This window comes from Urocitellus parryii, chromosome 5, assembly GCF_045843805.1.
Source record: "Urocitellus parryii isolate mUroPar1 chromosome 5, mUroPar1.hap1, whole genome shotgun sequence".
Taxonomy (NCBI): Eukaryota; Metazoa; Chordata; class Mammalia; order Rodentia; family Sciuridae; genus Urocitellus; species Urocitellus parryii.
Window position 1 is genome coordinate 9,555,231 of NC_135535.1, and position 25,045 is coordinate 9,580,275.

Here is a 25,045-nt window from a genome sequence, read left to right on the forward strand (position 1 = left end):
GACAATGACTCTGAGGGTTTACAGAAAGGGGAACCAGCGCAAGGGTTGGAGGGAGAATCGCTTCTTGGTGTTTTGTGCTGTGGGTCTGCTCCGTGGCGCGTGCTGACTGAAATGCCCTTTCTGGGCAGCAACTCAGCAGGGGATGGGATCCATCTCTTCCCCTGTGGCCGTGGACCAATCATCAGAACCACACACAGAGGTGAGGGGACTTCTGCTCGTAGAATAGAGAAGATCTCCATGGCTTCACAGCATAGGGCGTGCTTAGGGGTGGGCACAGATCTCTCAAAAACGGAGTAGCTGGGACAGAACAATTCTCAAAAAAGTCACAGGCCAAACATGTTGGGAGCCACTAGAACTGGCCACTCCGCCTGCCATGCTGCAGTTGAAACACGAAGGCCCAGAGAGGGAAAAGGATCAGGAATCTGAACATCCTCAGCACCCCCCCACCACCACCTCATCTGAACACTCAGCTGAAGAGTCCCTGGTGGCTGCACTGCCGGTGACAAAGTCCAAGCTCAAGCAGCACCCAAGGTCCTTCCCCATGAAGCCACCCATCCTCCCAGTGTCATTCCTTGCCGCATCCCCCTGGCCCAAGCCACAGCAGGCTGCGTGTTGGGTCCCCAAAGCAGACATCTTCAGGCCTCGAGGTACGTGCCCTGGATGACACCTCTACCTGGGATGCCCTTCCCGTTTGTCACTAACAGGCAGATTCCATGCCAGCCCTCCCGGCCCCTCCTCCAGGCCTCCCCCAAGGCGCCCTGTACTTACCTTCTGTGGTAGGCTGAATAATCCCACCACCCAGGACGCCCACATCCTGATCCCCAGAACCCATGAATATGATTCCTAACTCATCATATAAAGGGACTCTGCTGGCATAATTGAGTCAAGGATGCTGAAAGGGAGAGATTGTCCTCAATTATTTGGGTGGACGCAAGGTGACCACAGGGTGCTTATGAGATGGAGGCAGGAAGTCAGCCAGCAGAAGGCAGAAACAGATTTGAATGATGAAGCCATCCATGCACCAAGGAACGCCAACAGGTTCTAGAAGCTGGACAAGGCAAAGAACAGATTCTCTACTGCAGCCTTCAAAAGCAAACAGGCAGGAGGATACCTTGACTCGAGATCAGTGACACTGATTCATTACTTCTGACTCCCAGAACCCTAGTATAATAAATTTATGTCATCCAAGCCGCTAAGTTTGCTGTATTTTGTTTCAGCAGCAACAGGAAACTAATACACCCTTCTTGCAGCACTAGTCACATTGCATGGTAGGTGCCTTTCAACATGACTTAGCATACTGAGCCCGAGGCATCTTTGTTTCCTGATGGTTTAATATAAAACCTGATCCTTAACAAGGGCTCACAAATGCTGCTGAATGAATTGACCAGTGGATTGATAACTACCTGCTTCATTTGCTGCCTTCTTCTCAGCCTACATGTGTGGGCGCGTACACACACACACACACACACACACACTCACAGAACTCACACTCCCCGCACCCTAGCTGCCCCCGCACCCTGGCTGCCCCCGCCCCCAGAGTACAGCGCTGTTTTAACCTGGATGCTCACTTGGGGCTTGCCAGTGAATAGCTGTTGCTCTGGCGCATTAGGATTTATGGGGGAGGGGTTCTCTCAAGGTAGTACTTGAACACATTTGCAGGGATACAGGGATGAAATGCTAGTTTTTTGATGTGGTTGATTTGAAACAGCAAGTGATGGTGATGCAGCACAGAAATGTAAAAATCTTTCCTGATGATCAAGTCGTGCAAACAAGAGACAATTCTGACCACCCCCAACCCATCTCAGTCCCCCCCCCACTAAAATGATGGCGATATCAGTATTTAAGGTCTAATTGATGTCAGTAAGGGAGAAAAGGCAGATTTCAGAACAGTGTAAACAGTACTATCCTATTTTGTTAAAAATTATACATGCGTACATATGCACATATATACCCGCAATGAATATCCATGTGATGTATATATAGTATGCATGTGCTTACATAAGCAGTGAACAGAGGCTGGAAGATTTTTGAAGATGTTAACGGTTTTATGGAGGTTACAGGGTTTTCCCCCCTTGTCTGAATGTTTTTTAAATATTTGTTTTGCAAAGAACAAGACTATTGTAACAACAACAAAAAAAAACCCTTAAATAACTACAAAACAAAAGGTTTTTGTGTGGCTAGGGCTACTTTCTGTCTATTTGGGGACCGTTCCAGATCCCGCAGCCCCTCCCCAAATGGGAAGTTGGGGTCTGGTGTCCCCGAGAGCAATGGCGGAACCATGAGAGGAACTGCGGGCAGGCCAGTGACGTGGCAAAGCGGCCTGGGATGAGAAAACACTGATATGACCCCTGGGGAGGATTCTGACAAGTGACCCAAGGATGACCCGCTCTGGACCTAATCTGAGGTGCGGGACCTTCTCGCCCCGCAGCTTCTCCCTCCTCCTGCCACAGCCACATGGTCCTCTCCTCGTCTTCAGGGCCCCCTGGGTGAAGGAAGGCAGGTGCTGCCCAAGACCGCAGCTCGAGAACGGATGCCCAGGATCACCTCGGCCTCCTCGACCTGCCTCGGCAGATCCACCGCACCCCCTTTCCTGCGGTGGCGTTTTTGTTTTAACTCATCTGAACTGGTTACAAAACCACACACCCACGAATACATAAATAATGGATAACGGAGCGGGTGGGGTGTGGAGTAGAGAAATTCCCGCAAGGCCTGGCAAGGCAACAGCAAATGCATTTCTGCTGTATCATATTTAACTGTTTGCAAACTTCTACAGGAGGATGCGCCGCGGCTGCAGACGCCAAGGCTCACTGGCACTTACAGGTCTGCGGCCTGGCAAGACGTGCCAGGGGGGTTGAATGGAGGGGAGAAGGTGATAGCGACCGAGGCCTGGAAGATGAAGTGGAGGGGAGTGGAAGACTGCACTGCGCCTCACGGGGCTTGTCACAAGCCAAACATCCACTGGTCTCCCGCCCGGGTTCCCGCCGCCAGGCGAGGCCCCTTTAAGAGCCAACGCGAGCCCCCGCCCCGCGAGCGCAAACTTTCCCTAGCAACCGCCCCGGGGAGGGGGAGGTCCTGGCAACGGCGCGCTAGCCGGGCGGGTCACGTGACGGCCCGCAGCTGGAACGCGAGCGCGCACCCCGCCGCGCGCCCGCCCGCCGGGGCCTGTGCGCTGCGGCGCGTGCGCGAGCGGTGCAGCACCGGCCGCGGGAGCAGGGAGTATTATGGGCTGTGGGTGCTGCTGAGCAAGATGGAGCTGTCTGCAGTGGGCGAGCGGGTCTTCGCGGCCGAGTCTATCATCAAACGGCGGATCCGAAAGGTGAGCCTTCGCCCGCCGCCGGCCTCCGCTCCCCGGGGCCGGAGCCCTCTGGGCGAAGCGATCCCGCTAACCCGGCTCCCTCGGCCACCCCCGCGTCGCCGCCTCCCTGCGTCCCCGCATCCTCCCCACCCCCACACCCCTCCTTTTTCCTTTCTGTTTTCCAGGGACGCATCGAGTACCTGGTGAAATGGAAGGGGTGGGCGATCAAGTGAGTGCGGCGGGCCCGGGGCGTGGGGGAGGGGCGGCAGCGGGCACCCGGCCTTGGGAGGAGGGTGTCGCGAGCGCCTCGCGGCGTGCCCTGCCTCTGTGGTTTCATTTGGATTTTGTGCGTGCGTGACTCGGCAGGTACAGCACTTGGGAGCCCGAGGAGAACATCCTGGACTCGCGGCTCATTGCCGCCTTCGAGCAGAAGTGAGTTGGGAAGCTGGCAGGGGCGGCGGGGCCGAGGCTCGTGGGGCGCCGCGCGGGGAGGCGCGAGAGCCGGGCGGGCCGCGGAGGGGGCCCGCCAAGGGGCTCTTTTTAACATTTGGCGTTTCTCGACGCAGGGAGAGGGAGCGCGAGCTGTACGGACCCAAGAAGAGGGGACCCAAACCTAAAACTTTCCTCCTGAAGGTAACCTGGCCCAGCCCCAGCAGCCCCCGCTCGGGCCCCCAGCCCCGGCACAGCGCGGGGCCGGGAGGGGAGGGACCGATCTGCGACCGCCCAGGCGGGCGGGCCTTTCCTGAGGGGCCCCAGCTGGGCAGGGGGTAGTTGCGAACCCCAGACAAGCCCCTGGCAGCAGGCCGGGGTCAGTTCCAGCCAGGGGCCTGGGAGTAGGGATAATCCCCGATGACGAAGCCAGGGTCTGGGGGGCCTGCGGGGCTCCTGGAAGGAACTGGATGTGGCAGGTGGCAGGAGGGGGTGGCAGGGAGGCTATTTTGCCAGGAGATCCCTCACCTCCGCCAGCCTTGGGAGCTTGGGGGAGGTAGAGCCCAGGGGGAGAGTGAGCAGGGGCCACATTCTGGCGGGGCACCTGGAGGGGCACTGTGGAAGCCACCTGCCCACCTCCCCCTCCCCACCTTTCAGGATTTACTTTGCCTCTCTCCCTTCCTCACTTTTGGGCTGGATTTGAACTTGACCTTAAATCACTTGGCTTGAATGTTATCAAGCTGGACCACTGACTGGGGTGGGCGAGGTGCTGAACCTCCGATGCCCCCAACCTGTTTATTCAGGTTCTTAGAGGATGGGGTGGGGCGGGGCGTAGTGAAGCCTAGCCCGCTGGCCCTGGCAGGGAAGGGATGAACTTCCAGAGGAAGCCTTCCTGGGGATGGGGCTTTTGTATTATTTGGTGAGGAAGAAGAGTCTGGGAGAAGGAGGGTAAGGCGACCTGAGGTGGCCAGGTGGCCGGCAGAGCTGCAGGCGGAACTCACTGGGGCACTGCAGTCTCCCTGTGGGGCTGAGGATATCTCAGGGCCTCTTCCCACCTCGGAGCCAGTTATTTTGTGACGTTTGGCACCAAAAGGATAGGGAGGGCTTTTTTTCAGAAAAGGGGCTGCAGAATCTCAAGAGTCTCCAGTTTGTCCAAAAGGCTCAAAGCCCAGGGAGGGTGGGATGGTCTTGTCCAGCCCACTCCTCCCCCCACGTACGCCCAGCCAAAGGACGGCGTGTGTAAGGGTTTGTTTTGAACTGAAAGCAGAAGTGGAAAAAATGTGGGTTTCCAAAATTCCATATTTCTGTAACCCCCGCCCCCCGCTGCAGCGTATCTTAGGGGATCCCTGGAGCAGCCTTAACCCTGGTGCTTCTCGGTGGGAGGGATGGGGCGGAGCAGCTGGAAGGCTGGTGGGCTGACAGCACCCTCTAGCGGCGAAGCGAGTCATGGCCCTGAGCATATGGGTTCACCAAGTGCCTTTTACTTCAGGTTCTTTTTCCCTGAGCTGCCTATGGGCCTAACAGTGCTGAACCCTGTGCATGAATTGTTTTAATTCTTTCAACAACCTTGTGAAGTGAGGAGTATTTTTATCCGCATTTGAAAAAGTCAAGGCCCAGAGAAGGGGAACAACCCACCTGAGATCCTAGTAGTCATGGCTGACCTCATCCTTTTTCTTCCTTGAGTACATGTCAGATTAAAGGGAGCAGGCGGACTCACACTGGGTGCAGAGGCAGACAGTAGCACTTTGATCTAGATCTTACAAAACAGGTAGCACAAGAGTGATAAAGATACCTGTGAGGGGCTGTGGAGGCAGCTGGAACTGGGCCCACTGCTGGGATGTGCTGAGAGCCTTGACAGTCATCAGATTACACCCAAATAGCACTTTCTGCCAGGAACCACTCTGTAGGGAGCAGGAGCCTGCAATAGGTTCCATTGTCCCCATTTCATACCTGAGAAGACAGACCAAAGAGGTTTAAGTTAAATAACACATTAGAGAGTTTCTAACCCCTCAGCCAGGGCTGCCACCCCCCACCCCCCGGAGCCAGAAGCATGTTGGCAGTGGTCACTTTTAACTCACCAGGCAGATAGACTTGTATTCAGTATTTCATAAAGATATTTAAAAATTATAAAGTAAGAAATGTTTCTGGTAGAAAATTTGGAAAGCATGCCTTAGAAGGAGATGCTTGCTCACTGACTCAACACCCATGGACAAATGAATTGAGTGCTTGCTGCATCCAGACCTGTGCCGAGCAGGTGCTGTACACCATGAGGTACCCCAGGAGTGCCCCTGGGGTGGGGCCTGTCATGATTGTACAGACAGGAAAAATGAGACTGGGGGTTCCTCCTGCATCTGCAGTTTACCCATGCTCTGCCGCTCCCCTGCATCACTGCTGGACTCCGGTCTGGGATCGGGCAGAACACAGAGGGAGAAGCACCAGTCCCCTGAGGGTGCGAAAGAGCGGAGACCCCCTAAGCTCCATGGGGATGTTCTCGCAGCTAAGACCCTGTTTTCCAGCAGAAAGCTTCTCTCTGCCTTTGTCTGGGAAGGGGTGTGAGTGGTCGGATCCCTGGGGAGCTCAGCTGGCTGGGAGCAGTGGGAGCTGGTGGCATTGGCCTTGTGTGCTGCCACCTGGTGGCCAGAGGAATTGTTGAGCAGGAGGCCCCAAATTGGGTGGGGAGACCAGATAGAGCCCCGGGGTGTGAGGGTCATGTTCTGAGCCACCCTTGGTCAGCTGGAAGGTCATGGTTAGTCTAGTCCTGTCAGGACACACGGGTTACCTCCCTGGGAGGCTGAGCCTCCAGCGCTGTGGGGAGTGGGAGGTGGCAAGACCCTGGAACACAGCCCCACCTTAGGGTCACCCTGATTGTGAGGATGTGACCTATCTCTCTGCTCCCACCCGGATCCAGGCAGTCATTGCCTAAGTTCTCTGTCCCCATCCATGGCTGCCAGCCCTGGTACACTCTGGATTCTGTCACTCCCTGGAGTGGGCCCACAGCCTCTCTGCCTCTACCCTGTGTCCCTGTCTTCTCGGGGCCACCCTCACTGTGGAACTGCTTGGGCACCCTGGGTACTCAGTAAGGACCATGGTGCTCTCCTCTTAGGCTTCAGGGCCCGGCTTGATGATACCTCCTTCACCTGGGGGGGTTGTCTTCTCACCTGCCCTCCCACTGCCCTGCGCTGCCCCGCCCCCTGCCCTCTGCTGCTGTGCGCCATGCCCTCATTGAGAGGATGTTGCCCCGTTTTTGTCACTGCAGACTTGAGCAGCTGGCCTTGACTCTTTTTTAAAAAAAAAAATATTTTTTCAGTTGTTAATGACCTTTATTTTATTCATTTATTTATATGCAGTGTTGAGAACCGAACCCAGTGTCTCACACATGCTAGGCAAATGCTCTACCACTGAGCCACGACCCCAGTCCCTGGCCTTGACTCTTTAGTATCTTTCTTAGCAAAGGAAGGACAGGCCACCAGGGACAGCTTATATGGCTCTGGGAGTCCCTTGCTCACTCTCCATTTGGTGTCCTCTGACAGTAGATGGGTTGGACTAAGAGCTGGGTTTCTCAAGGGTCCTATTGGACCTCCCTTGAGGTGGCAGATGAGCCACTGCAGAGCCCTGGGGCTTTTGAGAGATTCCATACCTGGAAGGACAGCTGGGTCCAGGAGCCTGGGAGTTCTCCTGGCTGCCCACAGTCCTCTGCTGCACTCCAGCTCATTCTAAGCCAGGCCTGGGGGGGGATGGGGCTGGAGTTGGCCAAAGGCAAGAGAATGGGAACCTGGGGACAGTACAAATGCATCAGCAGGACTGAGGTGCCAGGGGAGCAGGGAGGACCTGCCCCTCCTTCATGTCACTGAGAATTGTAAGAACTGCCCCCCAGTGAAGGGTCCTAATTGTTGACAGGGTGGCCGTCAGCTGAGCCATGAAGGCGGGGCCAGCAAGACTGCAGGTCACCTTAGGCAAGTGGAGTCCCCTCCTGGACTTGTCTCCTGTTCTGAGTAAGGGTCATAAGTACCGGTGTTCTCTTGCCTGCTCTCAGCTGGTTTCCTGAGACCGTGCTCAGGGCTGGCTGTGCAGGGTGTGGGAGGTCAGCGGGCCCTGAGGTCCCATCCACGCCCCTCTGCCCGCAGGCCCGGGCGCAGGCAGAGGCTCTCCGCATCAGTGATGTGCATTTCTCTGTCAAGCCGAGCGCCAGCGCCTCCTCGCCCAAGCTGCACTCCAGCGCAGCTGTGCACCGGCTCAAGAAGGACATCCGCCGCTGCCACCGCATGTCCCGCCGCCCCCTGCCCCGCCCAGACCCCCAAGGAGGCAGCCCTGGCCTGCGCCCACCCATCTCACCCTTCTCCGAAACCGTGCGGATCATCAATCGCAAGGTGAAGCCCCGCGAGCCCAAACGGAATCGCATCATCCTCAATCTGAAGGTGATCGACAAAGGCCCTGGCGCAGGGGCTGCCGCGCAGGGCGCGGGGGCACTTGCCCGTCCCAAAGTCCCATCGAGGAACCGCGTCATAGGCAAGAGTAAGAAGTTCAGCGAGAGCGTCCTGCGCACCCAGATCCGCCACATGAAGTTCGGCACCTTCTCACTGTACAAGCCCCCGCCTGCCCCTCTGTCCCCCCCTCCTGCCGGCAAAGCCGAAGGCCCCGCCGCCCCCGGCCAGGGGCTGCTCCTGGCCAACCCTGCTGCCCCCTACGATGCCCACAGCTCCAGCTCCTCGGGCTGCCCCTCGCCCACACTGCAGTCCTCTGACCCTGATGATACGCCCCCCAAGCTGCTCCCTGAGACCATGAGCTCCCCCGCCCCCACCTGGCCCGAGCCAGAGGTGCTCGACCTGTCCATTCCCCCGGAGTCGGCGGCCACCAGCAAGCGGGCACCTCCTGATGTCACTGCTGCCGCCACCCAGGCACTTCCAGTGGCCCCAGAGCCTTCCAGTGCTGCCTCTGAGCCTGAGGCTGGGGATTGGCGTCCTGAGATGTCACCCTGCTCCAATGTGGTTGTCACCGATGTCACCAGCAACCTCCTGACAGTCACTATCAAGGAATTCTGCAACCCTGAGGATTTCGAGAAGGTGGCTGCTGGGGTAGCAGGCGCTGTGGCCGGAGGTGGCAGCAGTGTGGTGAGCAAGTGAAGGGCCCCCCAAGGAGGAGGGCAGGGGGGCCTCCTGCCTGAAGTCACACCTGTGCTCCTGCCCTACCCCTGCCCTCAGATCCGTCTGCCTGTGCTTTGCTTGTCTCAAATGGCTCCATGCTGACCCAGGGATGGGGTTGGGCAGTTGGCCTCCCAGAGGCCAGTGGGCGGGGCAGTCTGGGTTAGGTCAAGTCTGGGACAGGGCACGCGCTTGTCTCTTGGTACTGCCCCTACCTGTGTGCAGTGGGCCTGTTGGGCTTCTAGGGAGCCCCAGGCCTGGCCACCTGCCCTATCTACATCCCGCTCCATCTCCCCTCTGCTTGCTTCTTGCTCGTGTACAGCGTCTGACCTCGGTGCTAACCCAGCAGCTGCAGGTCCCTCGGAGACCCCCACCCAGGGTGGGCATGGTCCCTTTTCTTCCTGCAGATGCCTAGCAGGAGGGGGCAGGGATGGCTCCCTGCCCATTTGGCAAAGCCCCAGACAGTGAAGGAGGATACCAGATGGGCCCCTCCCGCTCCACTAGTGAGGGCACAGCAGCTGGGCCAGAGGCCGAGCCTCACTGCCTGCTTCTGGACCAGGCCCAAGCAGGCCCCTTGTGCCCCACTGTGTCCGCTTCCGATCCCCATCTTGAAGGCGGGAGGAGCTGGTAGAGTGCACCCTGCCACAGCCTCCTGGCATCTAAAGGCCCTTCAGTTCTTGACCAAAGGTGCTATAAGAACCTGCTGTGGAAGGTTCGGTTGAGTGTGCATCTGCCCATTGGCGTGTGTGTACGAGGGTCCATGTGGGCATCGGGTGCTGGGCCATGGGCCCTCCCTGCGGCACCCTTTGCAGCTCCTCAGAACAGGGTCCCTGAAGGCCTGGCCCTTCCCTTTCTTCAGGCCTGGAACAGTCGTGTCTGGGCAGTTTATTGTGCCCTTGCCCGGCTTCTCCCTGCCCAGTGTGCTAAGGTCACCGAGCCCCAGACCCTTCTCTTTGGGGTGGTCAGCCCAGCCAGCCGGGCCTTCACTGCAGACCTGGCATGGTGGGAACTGTGGGCGAGCATGGGGAGCCCCACTTCAGCCTCACCCTCCTCCAGGGTGTTGGGGGTGGGGGGGCCTGGAGAGCTCCGAGGGCCTCCCGCTCCTCCCCGCCCTCTCATCTGCTTCTGACGCTGAGGCTTTCTCTCAGCCCAGCCTGCTCAGAGCAGCGGGAGGCCTCGGGGCTCCTAGGCAGCGTCTGTTGCCCCTGCTGCCAGGGAGCCGAGGCACCTATGCCAGTGGCAGAGACCAAAGCCCCAGCTTTAGGCCAGGCACTGGGAGAGTGGGCTGCAGGGACCGGAGACTGCAGAGGAGCCTGTGTTCCGGAGGACAAGGGTATTGTCCCCTGGGGTGAGTCTGGGGCCCCTGGCAGCCCACTCTTGGCCACTGCCAGGGACGCAGGTGGATGTGGATGGCAATTTCTGCATGTGGCTAAACTGGGTCCCTATATGTGCCGCCCTTGGTACCTTGCTCGGAAGCAAGATGGCAAGAGGCAGGAGGGGAGCCCGTCAGATACTGAGCAAGCACCTTGGTCCCTTGGGAGGACACTCTTCCGAATCTCCCTGCTGGGGGCTGCAGCATGGCCCCCCCAGCGCACCCTTGGGGTGCAGAACAGGGGCTCCCACAGGGTCTGAGGTGGCAGCACTCCAAGTCCCTCCCCACCCCGCCCTTTGGGCTCTGCGACCGTCCAAGTGCCAATTGGCTTTTCCCCAAAATAAGGGCTGGTATTTCTCCTCTGCCTTCAGAGGTGACTCCCCCAGCCCTTCCCCAGGTGAGCCACCACCTGGGCCAATTACAGGTGTTTCCAGAGACCATGGAAATGTGTTTTCCTGAGAATCTGTGTAATTCGTGACCTTTTTTGTAAAGAAGTTGTGTTTTCAGAGGTGATTTTATGACAGGAAAGTGAAAGAATTAGTTTTTCAAAAAATGAAGAAAAAAGAAAAAAAAGAGAAAAAAAGAAATAGAAAAAACTATCATGGGGTTCCTAAGGGAGTGGGGTGGGGGGAGAAAGATATTTAAAGAGAACGTAGTGATGCGGCATTGCACAGACGAGGTGGCCATGAGAAGCTGGTGGTCCCTGGGGCTGGCCATCCTCCTCCACCCCAGGAGGTTGAGCCTTTCCGCTGAGCTGGCCCACTTCCACACCCGTCCTTAGTAAAGGGAAGGAAGACAGCTGCCCCCAGGGAGCGAGCCAGAAGCCGGGGCCCAGGCTGCTGCCCGGCTGATGGAGATCAAGGCTGCTGAGGTTTTGGAGAGATGGGGTCCTGGTGCTCTGTGGCTGTGGCTCGTTAGCAGTTTTCTCCTGGAAGGTGTGGCTTCTCCTCTCCATTCCTTTGCTAGCTTATAGGGCCAAGCAGTTCCTAGTACCACCCTGTGGGGACCTTCTTATCACCCCTGAGACGGGAACTTCCTGAGCTCCCCTGGCCAGGAAGAGTCTCTTCCCTGCGAGATGTAGGCAGTGACTATGACAGGGGTAACTGGGGAGATGGGACATCTCTTTCCACGGGCAGGCTGTTGCCCCAGCTCCAAGCCACGCAGCTTGTCCCCACCTCGGGCATGCCCACACACTGCCTCTGGGAGGGTGCCCTCCAGGGCCTGAGGGGGCATGGGGTCTGAGGCTTCCTTCCCTCTCCCAGGAGGCCCAGTCAGCCTGCCCACTCCTGACCGCACACTTGGACGGATCGGCCTCCTGTGGGCCCCTCCTCCACCCCTTGCTGCTTTTCCATTTGCCTAATTACCTAGCAAAAGTTGCAATCTGGTTTGCTTTATTTTTGTATGTGAAGTAACTCCCAGAGCCCACTGTCCTCTATGTTCACTAGAGGGTGGCCATTGGTCATCTCCCCTTGAATGCACCCCTTCCCTCCTACGCGTCATAGGAAACAGATGAGATCCGGTGTCTGGTTTGAGTTGGACAGTGGGCACGTGCCCCTGTCTCACTTCCGCTCTGACCCTCAGCATGCCCATGTGTGAAAGGCACCTGGGCGTAAGGCACTGGTGGTGTGTAAGGACGTGAGGTGCTCGTGGCTGCTGGCCCTGGGACCTCCAGCCACCCACAGTCCCATTTATTCTCACTCTGCAAAGGGGTCAAGGTCAAAATGAGCTTCCTTCCTGTGATCCAGGAGGAGGTGATGACCAAGTTCCCAGCTGCAGGAGAGGTGGCAGGGTGGGCGGAATCTCCCCATTCCAAAGGAGGCCAAGCTGCTTCTTTGGGGTGAGGAACCCACTCCAGGACAAGGTCAGCGGCTGATCCCAGAGCTGAGTGGTCCTGGGATTACCAGGCCAGTGGACTGCCCAGAGCTGGAGGATCAGCCTTCGGGAAAAACAGCTAGGGGGTCTGGGCTGCTGCCAGCCTTTGTGGCCCCTTCTGAGAGGATGCACCCCCTTCCCCCACTTTTCTGTTTTGGGAGGGTTTTTTGCTTGGTTGGTTTTTTTTTTTTTTTTTTTTTTTTGCACTTCGTCCGTGCTGGACAGTGGAGCCCCACCTGGTCAGCCGGTCAGTTCCACTCCTGGGCTCCCACGCACTAGCCCAAGGTGGCCTCTTTGGGGCTTATATGGTTTGAGGAATCACTTTTTTAAAAGAAAAAAGGAAGAAGTTTAAGCGTTTTAGTTTTTTCTGTCTGCATCTCCTCCCAATTTAGCCCAGCTAAGGACTCAAACTGCAGGAGAGGGGCTCCCTGGCCCCCCCTTGTGGACAGTCCCCAAGATGCAGAAGCAGGGAGACTGTTGGGTGAGGGCCGGGGACCCTTCCTCTCAACCTGCCCGCCCTCTCAAAGCCTCAAAGGAGTCAGTGCTCCAGCAGTGAGTGCCTACTGTATGCAGAGCATCAGTTAGGCGAACGGGAGGGTGGGGGGCCTCCCCCAGAGGCCAGGTGAGAGGAGCGAGGTGCCCCCGCCTGCCCTTGCTGGGCACAGAGAGATGCAAATTGCTTTTCGTTGGTTTTAATTTAAAAACACAAAGGCCTAAATAAATATGTATCTTATAATTTTTTTAATTTTTGAAAAGCTCATTTAATGAATCGTGCACGAAGGAATTCTATATATATAAAGTATACGTATATAGCTCTATATTTGGGGAGGGGCACTGTCTCTTTTTCTCGCGCTCATTTTTAAAATGAAGTGGTGTTGCCTTGTCTGTGGTCCAACCATCCAGCTCCCAGCTGGCTAAACGTCGCCTCCAGCGGTCAAGACGGGAACGTAGTAGGACTGGCAGGAGCCGGAAGTCGGGCGGCCCCTGCCCCCTCCTCCCCGCCAGGACTTCCGGCGGGGAAGGGCTGGTTTTCGGTGTGGGTTGGTCTTGTCGTTCCGGTTCCGTGGATTCCGGGCGGGGGAGGGTGGGTTCGGCGGGTGACTGTCGTGTGTGTTTGTTCTGCTGCTCTTCAGTATTGTATCGATGCCAGGAAATGGGAGTGAAAAGCCTCTTTTACCCCCAAATAAATTGTCACATTCCGAAGCCGAGGCCCAGCCCCGGTGGGTGCGTCTGTCTCTTTCTTTGAAGCAGCGTCCGGCGGTGGGCAGCCCCGCGGGCCGGGCATCCCGAGTCCCCCGCGCACCCCTGTCCTGCCTGGGCACGCGGCAGGCCGGTGCCCTCCCTCCCACCATGGCCCCAGACTCCGAAGGCCACAGCCGCCTGCCCTTCTTGCAGCCTTGGGGATAGTAGGCGGCACGTGGGAGGGTGGGGTCCTTCACTGTCCCCCCAGGTGCAGTCACAGCACCCAGGGGAGGAAGGGGCCTGCAGAGTGGTAGCCCAGAGCTCAGAGAGGGCATGTCGCCCTTGCCAGTGGTCTGCACGGTACGTCCCTGTTTGGTATCGAGGAGCTGCCCCACGGCTCAGGGAATGGGGGTCCTTTGCACTTGCTCTGGGTGCTGTGTGACCCGCCGATGACACAGCTCTCTCCTCTGTGGGCTCACAGCAGCAGCCCCAGGCACCCCACCTGCAAACTCCTGAGGTGCAGGCCCTCCACCCTCCTCCTGCTCCCAGGTGGTGAAATCCCATGTCTGGCCTCTCCAGGTCTCCTACCCTGCATCCGCGCAGTCCAGAACCTCCCCTTTGGCAGTGCACCCTGCCAGTCTCCAGTCTTGCCTGCACCTTGCCACGACTTCCACACCAGGCCCCAGAGGCCTAAAGGCCCCCTTCAAACAGGGAGCCCACAGCTCTCAGGATCCGGTGCAAAGTCCTCAGCCTGCAGGGGTCTCCACTCCACCCCCCACACCCACACCCACACGTGCTCTCTAAGACTGCTCCCATGCCAGATGCCCTCCCCAGGCTCTACCCTGGCTCCTTCCTTGTGATCTGGCCCAGCCCCTGCCCCTCCAAGGGCAGAACTGCCTTCGCCCCTCTGCTGTAGAAAGAGCTCAGCACCTGGCACAGAACCTGCCTTTGAGTCATCTCTGTCACTAAACTGGGAGCAGCTGAGAGATAGGTGGGGGACTCTAGCAGCCTGTCCAGCTATCTTGACATGCCAGTGGCCCTGTCCCCAGGCCAACAAGCCAAATGGAAGCATGTCCCTCCAGAGATTGCTCCCAGATACATCACAGAGGCAGGGCAGACAGGTGGCAAGGGACTCAGAGGGGTGGTGCTGACAGGGCAGGAGAGAGGAGCAGAGTCCAGCCGTGGTCAGAGCTGGTCCTCCAAGGCACCTGCTCCTCCTCGCCACCATACCTCCTCATCCAAGCATCTGCTCCCAGGAAGCCCTCGGTGGGGACTTCACCAAACACCCTCACACCTCACACCTTGCAGGTACTGTGAGCCCCTCACTGTCTTAGCACACATTCCTCCCCAGTGCCCAGCCAGCCCATGCGTCATGAACAGGTCACAGCCGGAGGAGGGCAGAGAGGCGAAGTGATCAGTTAGTTCCTTTGCCCCAAATGGCCCACCTCTTCACAGTGGGAAAGCCTTGCTCTCTCCATGCTGGTCTGTTTGCCCTGAGCCCCAAGCTCTGGAGATTGAGGACATAGGACTGTCCCCAGAGGCTGGTACAGCCCAACGTGAGTCACTACTGTGCTATCACAGGTCTTGCCTTGGTTGAGAGTTAATGAGTGTGTCCATGGCAACTTCTCAGAGGAGCCGGAAGCTGTGATGAGGACCAGCGCCCACTGAGGAGAGCAAGGGGGGAGGTGTAGAGAGCTGGACGCAGCACCCGGGATGAGGCAGGTGGGCTGTGCACGGGGTGCGCTTGCCAGGCTGTGCCCACCCTGGCCCCACGCTCGATGTGTCCTCTTCCTGGCCTTGTGCTGGGGTGAGGGTCTGTGATGGGTGGAGCTTAGGTTTGGGGCAAGGTGAAGAGTGGGACCTGGATGAAATGAAGATGACTAGTTTTGCAAAATCTACTTTGTCATCCTCTAAAAGCTGAAGCATACTGGGTTTTCAGTCCTGATCCAGCTCCTCCTGGAGTGAAGAGGGGTTCAGAGAGGCTGGGACAAAACTCTCCCCTTCTGAGCCACATCATGAACCGATTCTGCACCCTCTTTGTTCCAACTGCTGGCCTCTGAGCAGAGACACTTCAAAAGGCCTTGTAGCACACACAGGCCAGGCACAAGGACATCTGAGCCACAGCAGTTTGCAAAGACAGCCACAAGGGAGAAGCGTGGACCTGGCCTCCTGACTCCAGCTCTGTGCATCTGTAAGCTGTGAGCTTGGGAGAGGCCTAGGGGGAGACAAAGGCTGCTCAGGGCTGAGGTTTGAAATGATCCTAATGAGGGAAATGAGGCCCAGACACTGACAGAGGCAGTGGGGACAACAGGGAATCGCCAGAGTCAAGGGACGTTGGAAAATTTTAGGATTTGGTGATCAATTACCTTTAGAGTTCTCCAGTTTTCAAACAGCTGGGTATCAGGTTAGGCAAGGAAGCAGGTGTTGGCACTAATGGATGGGTTCACCTCAGCTGTGAGATGACAGGTCCCCAGCCAGCCAAGAAGGGCCACCAAGGACGTAGACATTTAGCTCTCAAGGCCACTGGGAAACTCTAGGAGCGGATATCCAGCCCCCCCCCTGCCCAAGTCATGCTCTTCATCACACTGAACGGAGGGTAAACTGAGGCAGGGCTAGAGGACAGTTACCCACATCAGACAAGTGAGGACACAGGGTCTGGGGGATGGGGGATGGAGGCTCAGCCAGGACTACAGCGTGAGGGAGGAACCTTCTGTCATGCCGTGCTATATTAAAGACACCGGATAAAATCAAATGAACTGAGTTTCCAAGACCATTAAAAAGTACTCCCCAGGGACCACCAACCGACAAGTCAAACCTCAGAGTGACAAACAGGTGCTGATTCTTTGGGTACCCTGGCGGGTCAGTGGGGAGCACTGGGTGGGGGCCAGAGTAGAGGGAGGGTTTTGGCTTCTGCTGATGTTGGTAAGCAAGGAGCTTGAATGTGACCCCTCTGTGGAGATGGGGACACGGCCAAGGGTCCTCATCAACAGGTTCAGAACCAGGATACCTGGATACAACTGGACCCACCCCTGGTGAGAATGCAAAAGGTGGGCAGGGAATGACCCTTTAGCAAAAGGTGATGTCACATAAACTGCCTGTCTCACCTCTGGCTCTGTTGGAAGCATAAAAAAGAATTTTCTTTTGAGGAATTGTAACTCTAGACCTTCCCTGACAAATTTGAAGTGTAGATTTTTATTTTTCAGGTGGTCCCAGAACAACTTAATCTAGAAATGGATATAAAACCAACCTGGAATGGGCTACACTGTACAATTTCAAGGGCCCTACCTCCCAGCCTGCACGCCCACCCACAGCAGGCTACATGGGACTCTCACGGATAAAACCCTAGTAAACATAAGCTCACAATCCAAAATCACAAAGCACCCAAAAAACAAGCCACCAAGACAAACTCAGAAAAACAAACCACGTATATAGGGCTCAGCACCAACACATTATTTCCAAGCATGCATCTAATACTTCCAAAAATTATCATGAATATCATGTAGTAGTACATAAAACAAATCTCAAATGTCAAGAAATTGGCATCCCAGATCATGTGTAATTGGATTAAAAAATTCAGTAGCAATACATTGCTGGTGGGACTACAAATTGGTGCAACCATTCTGAAAGCATTGTGAAGATTCTTCAGGAAACATGAAACGGAACAACCATTTGACCCAGTTATCCCACTCCTCCGCATATACCCAAAGGACTTACAATTAGCCTAGCATAGTGACACAGCCACATTAATGTTTACAACACCTCGATTAAGAATAGCCAAGCTGTGGAACTAACATAGGTGCCTTCAACAGATGAATGGATAAAGAAAGTGAGGTACATATACACAATGAGATATTATTCAGCCATAGAGAAAAATGAAATTATAGCATTTGCCAGCAAACGGATGGAATTGGAGAGTGTCATGCTAAGTGAAATAAGCCAAACCCTGAAAACCAAAGGCTGAATGTTCTCTCTGATATGCGGATGCTAATTCACAATAAGTGGTAGGAGTAGGAGAGGGAAGAATAGAAGTTCAGTGGATTAGACAAAGGGGAATGAAGGGAAGAGAGGGGGTATGGGAATAGGAAAGACAGTAGAATGAGCTGGACATAACTTTCCTATCTTCTTATATGGATACACGACCAGTGTAACTCCACCGCATGTGCAACCAAACCAGCGGGAAGTTACTGCAGGTATGTGTGGTATGTCAAAACACATCCTATGTCATGAAGGACTAAAAAGAACAAATAAAAAATCTAAAAAATCAATAGCAAGCAATAATCAAAACAATGTTGCTCTGACATAAAGACAGACATCTGGACCAATGGACTTGGACAGGGTCCGGAATGTAACCTTCCCGCATGTCGAGTGACTGGGGGCAAGGAAGAGTTGCAGGACTATTTGAAGGCAGAAGGACAGTCCACCCATACTGCTGGGAAAAGGATTTCCATGAGGAAAAGAATGAAGCTGGGTCCTCCTCACCTAGCAGTGGCCCCTTGGGATCCAGGGGGTGGGCTCCAGCCCACCCCCAACATTTCACAGCCTCCCGGTGCTCAATTTTTTAAAATGACATCGTATTTGCATATAACCTGTACTCATACTTTCATGGTTTGTCACCTCTAGATTATTTATAATACCAAAGGCAATGTAAATGCCGTGTAATACTATCATACTGGGTTGTCTAGGGGATAACAACAAGGGAAACGTCAGCATGGATGCAGGGTTCATTTTGTGTGTGTGTGTGTGTGTGTGTGTGTGTGTGTGGTTTGTTTTGTTGGTTTGTTTGGTTTTTGCAGTTCTGTGGATGGACCCCGGGGCCTCTACCATAGGCCACAACCCCCCAGCCCTGTTTTTAGTATTTTTTTTAAAAGTATTTTCTTTTTAGTTGTAGATGGACACAATACCTTTATTTATTTATACGTGGTGCTGAGGATTGAACCCAGGGCCTCACACATGCCAGGCAAGCACCCTACCACTGAGCCACAACCCCAGCCCCTGTTTTTAATATTTTTGATCAGTAATTGGATGAATCCGGGGTCACGGAACTCACAGACACTGAAGGCCAACTGGGTCAGAATGAACTCAGAATGGATCAAAGATCCAAATGTAAGACCTAGAACTAAAGACTTGAAACAGTGCAAAAGCTTCATGACATCAGATTTGGCAATGATTTCTCGGTGTGATATCGAAGGTAGAGGCCCCCGAAGAACTAAACAGGAAAAGTTGGGCCTGGTGTGGTGGCGCACGCCTGTAATCCCAGCAGCTCAAGAGGCTGAGGCAGGAGGATCAAGAGTTCAAAGCCCGCCTCAGCAACTTAGTGAGAACTTAAGCAACTTAGTGAGACCCTGTCTCTAAATAAAATACCAAAAAAGGGCTGGGATGTGGCTCAGGGGTTGAGTGCTCCTGGGTTCAATCCCCAATCCAAAAAAAAAAAAAAAAAAAAACAAAAGGCATATTGGGCTGCATGAAAATTTAAAAATTTCCTGCATCCAAGAACATTACCAACCAACCGTAACCGGGCAGAACAGGAAAAAATACTTGCGAGTCATATATCTGATAAGAGGTTAATATCCAGGGTACGTAGAGAACTCCAAAAGCTCAACAACAACAACAACAAAAGACTCAAAAATAGGGAAAGGACTCGATTAGACATTTGTCCAGAGGATACCCAAATGGTGGATAAGCAGAGCAACAGCAGGGGACTGCCGATGGTGGGGACAGGCAGCAAGGGGCGGTGGTGCTTAACTGGTGCAGAGTCTGAGTTCTACAGGATGAGCGTTCTGGAGATGGGGGAGGTGGTGTGGGCAGCAGTGCGCCAATAATGTACATTGAAAAATGGTGAGGCTGGGGCTGAGGCTGGGGGCTGGGCTGGGGCTGGGGCTGGGGCTCAGCGGTTCAATCCTCAGCATCACATAAAAGTAAATAAATAACGGTGTGTGTCCAACTACAACTAAAAATAGATATTTTTAAAAAATGGTTAGGGTGGTGAAGTTTCTGTTGCATGCTTTAGTATAATAAAAAATTGTGGGGGGGGACAAAACAGAATCAAGAGTAAAAAGATAGCTAGAAAACAAACTGTCACCCCACTCCCTCTCCCCAGCCACCCCCTGCATCGTGTTCCCTCCCCAAACTTCTGAAAACTCTAGAAGAGTGAGATCCAAGGACGGATGTGAAAATGTGAAACCGTGAGAGGACAGACCCCTGCGGGGCACACCGCCAATCAGAGTTGAGGTGGATAGAGACAGGTCCCCCTCTGGGCCCCGAGACGGGATGTGGTCTTCATTAGAGCAACTTGGTACCAAAGTCTTCCCTGCTGTTTCCAAAGTGGAGTGAGCCCAGAGCGAGACAGAGACCTCGTTCCTTTTAAACCACAGCCATCAGCCTTTGTGAGTAAGCGGGTCTGGGGCTGGAGCAGGCAGAGCCAGGAGGAGCCCAGGGAAGCCAAACAAAGCCGGGCTGGGGGGGGGGGGGCCTTCTGCAGAGCAGACAAGCCCCCGCCGCTGTGTCCCACTTTATGTCTCTGTGGTCTGCAGTCCCACGGGATCAGCAGGCTCTGGGCTGGGTTTGGCGGCCCTGGAGCCCAAGGCCCAGAGACACCCAGCGTGCAAGGAGACGGACACACTTTGGAAAAGAGAAGTTGGACCCTGGTCCCCCAAGGGGGCTCGTGAACGTGCTCCCCTGGCGATCCCCGCTGGCATCCAGGCCTGGACGCTGGGCAGTGGCCACCCAGCGCTGTCTCGCTGCCTCGAGCTCTCAGAGGTCCTCCCAGAGCTCCTCCTGCCGCCCACCCTGGTCCAGGACTCGGGAGGCCTGGTTTGTAGGCCAGGCTTTGGTGCGCCTGTCCCATGGAGGAGGACTGGATGCTCCTTACCTAGCAGTGTCATTTGGAAGGAGTGAAGGAGCTGAAGGGAGGAAGAGGTGCCCGCCACAGCTGGGTGCGGCCTGACCACTGCTCTGGCCTCCTGTCGGGTGGTCATCTGCTACCACTCAGTCTTTTTTTCCCCCTGTACTGGGAGTTGGACTCGGGGCACTCTGCCACTGAGCTATGTCCCTAGCCCTTTTTGTTTGTTTTTTTTTTTATTTTGAGACAGGATCTCACTGAGTTGCCTAATGCTGACCTCAAACTTGTGATCCTCCTGCCTCAGCCTCCCAAGTACTTGGGACCTACAGTGTGTGCCAGCAGGCCTGGCTCTCTTGCTAACTCTTTCCTTCCTTCCTCCCTCCCTCCCTCTCTCCCTCCCTGCCTTCCTCTCTCTCTCTCTTTCTTTTTTCTTTTGTACCAGGGATTGGACCCAGGGGTGTTGAACCACTGAGCCACATCCCCAGCCCTTTTTATTTTGTATTTTGAGACAGGGTCTACACAAGGTTGCTCATAGCCTTGCTAAGTGGCTGAGGCTGGTTTTGACCTTGGGATCCTCCTGCCTCAGCCTCCCAAGCTGCTGAGGTTACAGCGTGCACCACCACTCCCAGCTAGATCCTGGGGTTGACCCCTCGCTGTCATGACTGACCACTGCCCTGACATGTTATGTTCATAGCAGTGGGTAAGGGAACAGCGGTAGAAGTGGGTCCTGGGCGAATCCCTTACCTGCTCCGTGCTTGGCTTTGCCATCTGTACCAGGGTACAGCAGGGAGCTTTGCAGGCTGGTCCATGAGCCGGGCCCTGAGCTGCCTGTTTGAGCTCCACTTCTCTTGATCCTGCCAGGGTGCAGTCAGGGAAACTCAGGGGGAGGCTGAGTCACTCACTCCGGGTGACATTGTTAGCCCGGCCTGCAGCTGGGACAGAAACCCACAGGCTCCAACTTCAAGGTCCACCCCTTGGACCACTCTGCCCTACCTCACGGGACACCTCGCAGCTCCACATCCGAAGCACACCTCCTGACTGAAAACCACGCCGGCCGCCTGACTCCCTCTCCAGCTCGTGGGAGCCTGTGCCTTGTCCCTGAGTCATTCCTTTCCAGCCAGCCTCCAGCGGTGGTGACTAACTGACCCCTGAATGGAAACGCCACTAGATCTATCCCTCCCAGTCCAGCCCTGCAGGTCCCCTCCAGTCCAAAGCTGAGAACAATGGTCCCCATGTCCCCACTTGTCTGGCCCACGGCCCAGCTGTGCCCGGGCAGCAGGAAAGATGGCTGAGAGGCCAAAGAAGACACCGGAAGGTGGTGTGCAAGAGGGGGGCTACTGAAAAAGGCTCCCGGGAAGGCCCAGGAGCTCCTCGGTGCACAAGGTGCTCACCAGGTCATGACCGCTGTCCCCCTCAGTGCTTCGTCCCTTCAGTCACCCCGGGTTCTGACATCCTGGGTTCTGCCCCAGTGGTCACAGGGAGAGGGGTTGATTGATACGTTAGGACACAGAAGCAGTGACGTCATTTGTTGGCGCAGTTTGCTTAGTCCCTCCTGCGACCCGCATCCCAGGGAGCGGCTGTCCTGCTATGTGCAAGGCACCTGCTCCCCCAGAGGACTCCAGCCCCCCCTCTGCAGTGGGTGAGAGATTCAGGCCCTCCGGGGTGTGTGTCCCTGGCACTCTGGTCTGGCCTCTTCTTACCATTTTCCTACCTTGGCTAGATTCTTGGGGATGCCAAGGGGCATACTGGGGTGCTTAAACCCAGGGGTGCTCTACCACTGAGCTACATCGCCAGCCCCTTTCTATTTTTAATTTTGAGGCAGGGTCTAAGTTGCCCAGGCCGGCCTAGAGTTTGCCAGTCTCCTGCCCCAGCCCCCAGAGTCCCTGGGATCACAGGCCTCCATCTGGAGAGAGGGTCCCAGAGGCCACGGGCTTAAAGGTCTGGGTTTGAATCCCAGCATCTCGACTTCGTCACTGAGTGACCTCAAGCAATTGGCTTCACCTCTCCGTTTCAGCATCACTGCCAGCCACCTGGGCATGGTGACCATGGCACTCTCCCCGAGAGAGGACTTCCTGAGGGTTAAGTGTGCTGTCACATGTCCAGCGGTGCCTGGGAAGCCAGCGCCTCCTCAGCAGAAGGGCTCCCCATTCTCACGAGCCTCCCCCTCGCTGCACACTCTCGGCCCCCCCACTTCTCACTTTCTATATCTGAAAAATAAATTGTGTGTGGGTACAACCCTCTAGTTACTGCCACTGTTGCTGGCGGCAGGCAGACAAGAGACGAGAGACCCAAGCCTGGGCCCATCCCGAGGTGCCCCTGAGGGCTGGCCAGCTCGGGGCCTGGGAGCAAGGAGGGTCCAGCCCGTGGGTCATCCCCCACGTGCATTGTCCCCTCGCCCAGCCTGAGGGTCCCCCCAGCCTGCTCCCCACTCCTAGGACTCACGCTGGGTACTCTGAGCTAGATCAGGAAACAGATGGCATTGGAGGAGTTCTGCCAGGGACACATGAATAGCCACCCAGGCAAGGTCCCAGCGGGCTCTTGCCATCGGTGGCTCGGGGTTGTGCACACCCATTTGACAGACTAGAAAAGGGCTTTTCCCAGAACCCAAAAACTCTAAATGCAGTGTCTTAAGAATCCTGGGGACATCGGAAAACTGCCATTTTTTGGAGATGTGGCCGTCAGCCCCGGGATTCCATTGTGCATGAAGCGGATACACCCTGGACGCTCCCAGGTGCCAGTGGCCCTCGAGTGAGGAGGCAAGGTGGCAGGACTTGGGCAGTCTGTGGACTCGTTGGGGAAATGCGAGCTGCAGACCATGGGGCGGGAGCAGGAAGGGGCAGTGGCCAGTGGGGACCAGGGACGGACAGGCAGGAGGGGCCCTTCCCGGGACACCCGGGTGCCTCCTTTCCGGGTGGGGCCTGGTCACCTCTCTGAGGCCTGTGAAGTCTGATAAGTTCTGCCTTCAAAGGCCAGTGTGTCCTCCCTGGCCGTGGGACCCCGGGCTGAGGCTGGGCCTCTCTGAACTTCCATTTTCTTATCTGTGAAACGGAGACCACTGCAGTATGGAGCTGCCATGCTCCACAGGGGAGACCCAGCACAGGACAGGACCAGCCGCCAGGGCTGTCACATGCCCTGGGACAGGCAGTCCCCATGCAGCACAGAAAGAGGAGGCGGCCATACTTGCTGGCCACTCTTTCTGGCCTTTCTTCTCTGGGCCTGGACTCGGGCAGGCGCTTCCCAGCCAACCCCCAGGCCCCCCACGGGGAGGACACATGTTTCCTCCAGTTCCAGTCCCTCCTGCGCCTGTGTGGGAGCAGATGTCCTCCTTCCTGCCCAGGCCTGGGAGCCGGGTTGGCTTCCAGGAGGCAGAACTCTGGATGGCTCTCTCTGGGCTTCCCCGAGAGGGAAGCTCCCTGGCCTGGCTCCCACCTCCTCCCTGGTGTGGGCTCCTTGTTCCAGCTCAGGCCAGGAGGGCAAAGGCTTCTGAGCCTCTCTCTCGGGAGGCCCCAGCCGGGGTGTACGGACTGGAAACGTGAATGGGCCTCAGTCTGAACGATCCCCTGACTCTGCTTAGGAAGGGGACCGGAGGGGACCCAAGAAGAGGCTTGTCGGAGAAGGCGTTGTCGGCGCTGGGAGTTCCAAGCAAAGAAGTAAAAAGGGGAATTAATATTTACAAGAACCGGGAGTAAATAAGGAGGGGCAGCATGTACTGGACGCCTACTAAGTGCCAGGGGTAGTGTTGTGCCCCCGGGAGAGTCCGCACACCGCCTCTCACCTGGCCTTCTTTACATCCACCCCACAGATGAGGAGACCAAGGCAGCTCAGGGCCCGAGACCAGATCCCGAGGAGACCAGACCCAGACCTTGGGGTTGGAAATGTCCAGGATGGTGGCTCTATGTGTCCCCAACCCCTGTTCCCCACATCCTAGGGGGGCGGTACCGACCCATGGTGCACCAGCACTGAGGGATGCAGCTGAAGGGCGGGGCATTCTGAGACTGCCATGGTGGCCCACTGTCACAGTTTGTCACAGTTTTTCAGGGACTGAGGTTTCTGAGGATGCAGGACTCTCAATGATGAAACTGGCCCAAGTTGGTCACCTTGAGCGCCATGTTCAAATTCTAGCTCTACCCTTGCTTGTGGCAGAGGTGACCAGTTATCTAACCAGAAGCTGGTGACCGCCGAGGTGTCACCCAACCTCCATCTTTTAGAAATCACCTGGTGATATTTCCCTGCCCAGTCCTGCTTTCCCCACACCCCACCTTGTTACGACTAATCTCAGTTTAGTGAGCACTTACTAAGCAGATGCCTTCCCACGGATGTGATTGGACCCAGGGAATGTTGGTCAGTGGAGGCCATGGCAGAGGGCAAGACCAGATGGCGGCTGGGGGAGGCAGCAGGCAGGGAGCACTGCTCATGCCAGAGGCCAGGGGCAGCAGCGGGAGCTCCCTTCACCCCACTTCCAAGTCCCCTCAAGAGCAGGGGCCCCCTGGGACCATGAGGAAATGCTCCCTTCTTCCGCATGGAGAAGCGGGTCTTGAGAGTGCAGGGGTGGCCCTGCAGGGGGCGCACTCCGCACTCCCTTCAAGAACAAACTTGCTGCTCAGTTGCCTGCGGTGTGATGAGCAGACACCTCCAACTTCATGATGCACCCCACATTTTGAGCTAAAGCCACGCCCTTCTGGGGCAGTTCACAGCCAATGACTGACTTTGTCCAGGAGCTCACTACTGGGTTGGCCAAGACTTTGCCAGATTTGCATTGAGGTCTGAGTCTCTTCCTGCCTCCTTCTGCCTCTTCCCCTTTTATCCTTCACATAACACCATTGCTATAAGGAAATGCCTGAGGATCTCAGCTTATAAAGAAAAAAAAAAAAGGTGTACTTAGCTAATAGTTTGGGAGGTTTCCGAGATCACATTGTGGG

At 56.0% G+C, this 25,045-nt stretch overlaps 1 protein-coding gene across 2 annotated transcripts; it reads left to right on the top strand.

Annotated features, from left to right (window-relative positions):
* Positions 1–3,162: 3,162 nt before the first annotated feature.
* Positions 3,163–13,225, top strand: Cbx6 (chromobox 6). 2 transcript variants are annotated; one of them, XM_026411477.2, is made up of 5 exons: positions 3,163–3,316; positions 3,481–3,524; positions 3,662–3,727; positions 3,862–3,928; positions 7,849–13,225. In XM_026411477.2, the coding sequence occupies exons 1-5, from the start codon at positions 3,248–3,250 to the stop codon at positions 8,842–8,844; spliced, it is 1,242 nt and encodes a 413-aa protein (XP_026267262.1). In that variant the 5' UTR covers positions 3,163–3,247; the 3' UTR covers positions 8,845–13,225. The 2 variants fall into 2 exon arrangements, with proteins under 2 accessions (XP_026267262.1, XP_026267263.1); XM_026411478.2 differs by having other exon boundaries at positions 7,903–13,225.
* Positions 13,226–25,045: the final 11,820 nt, after the last annotated feature.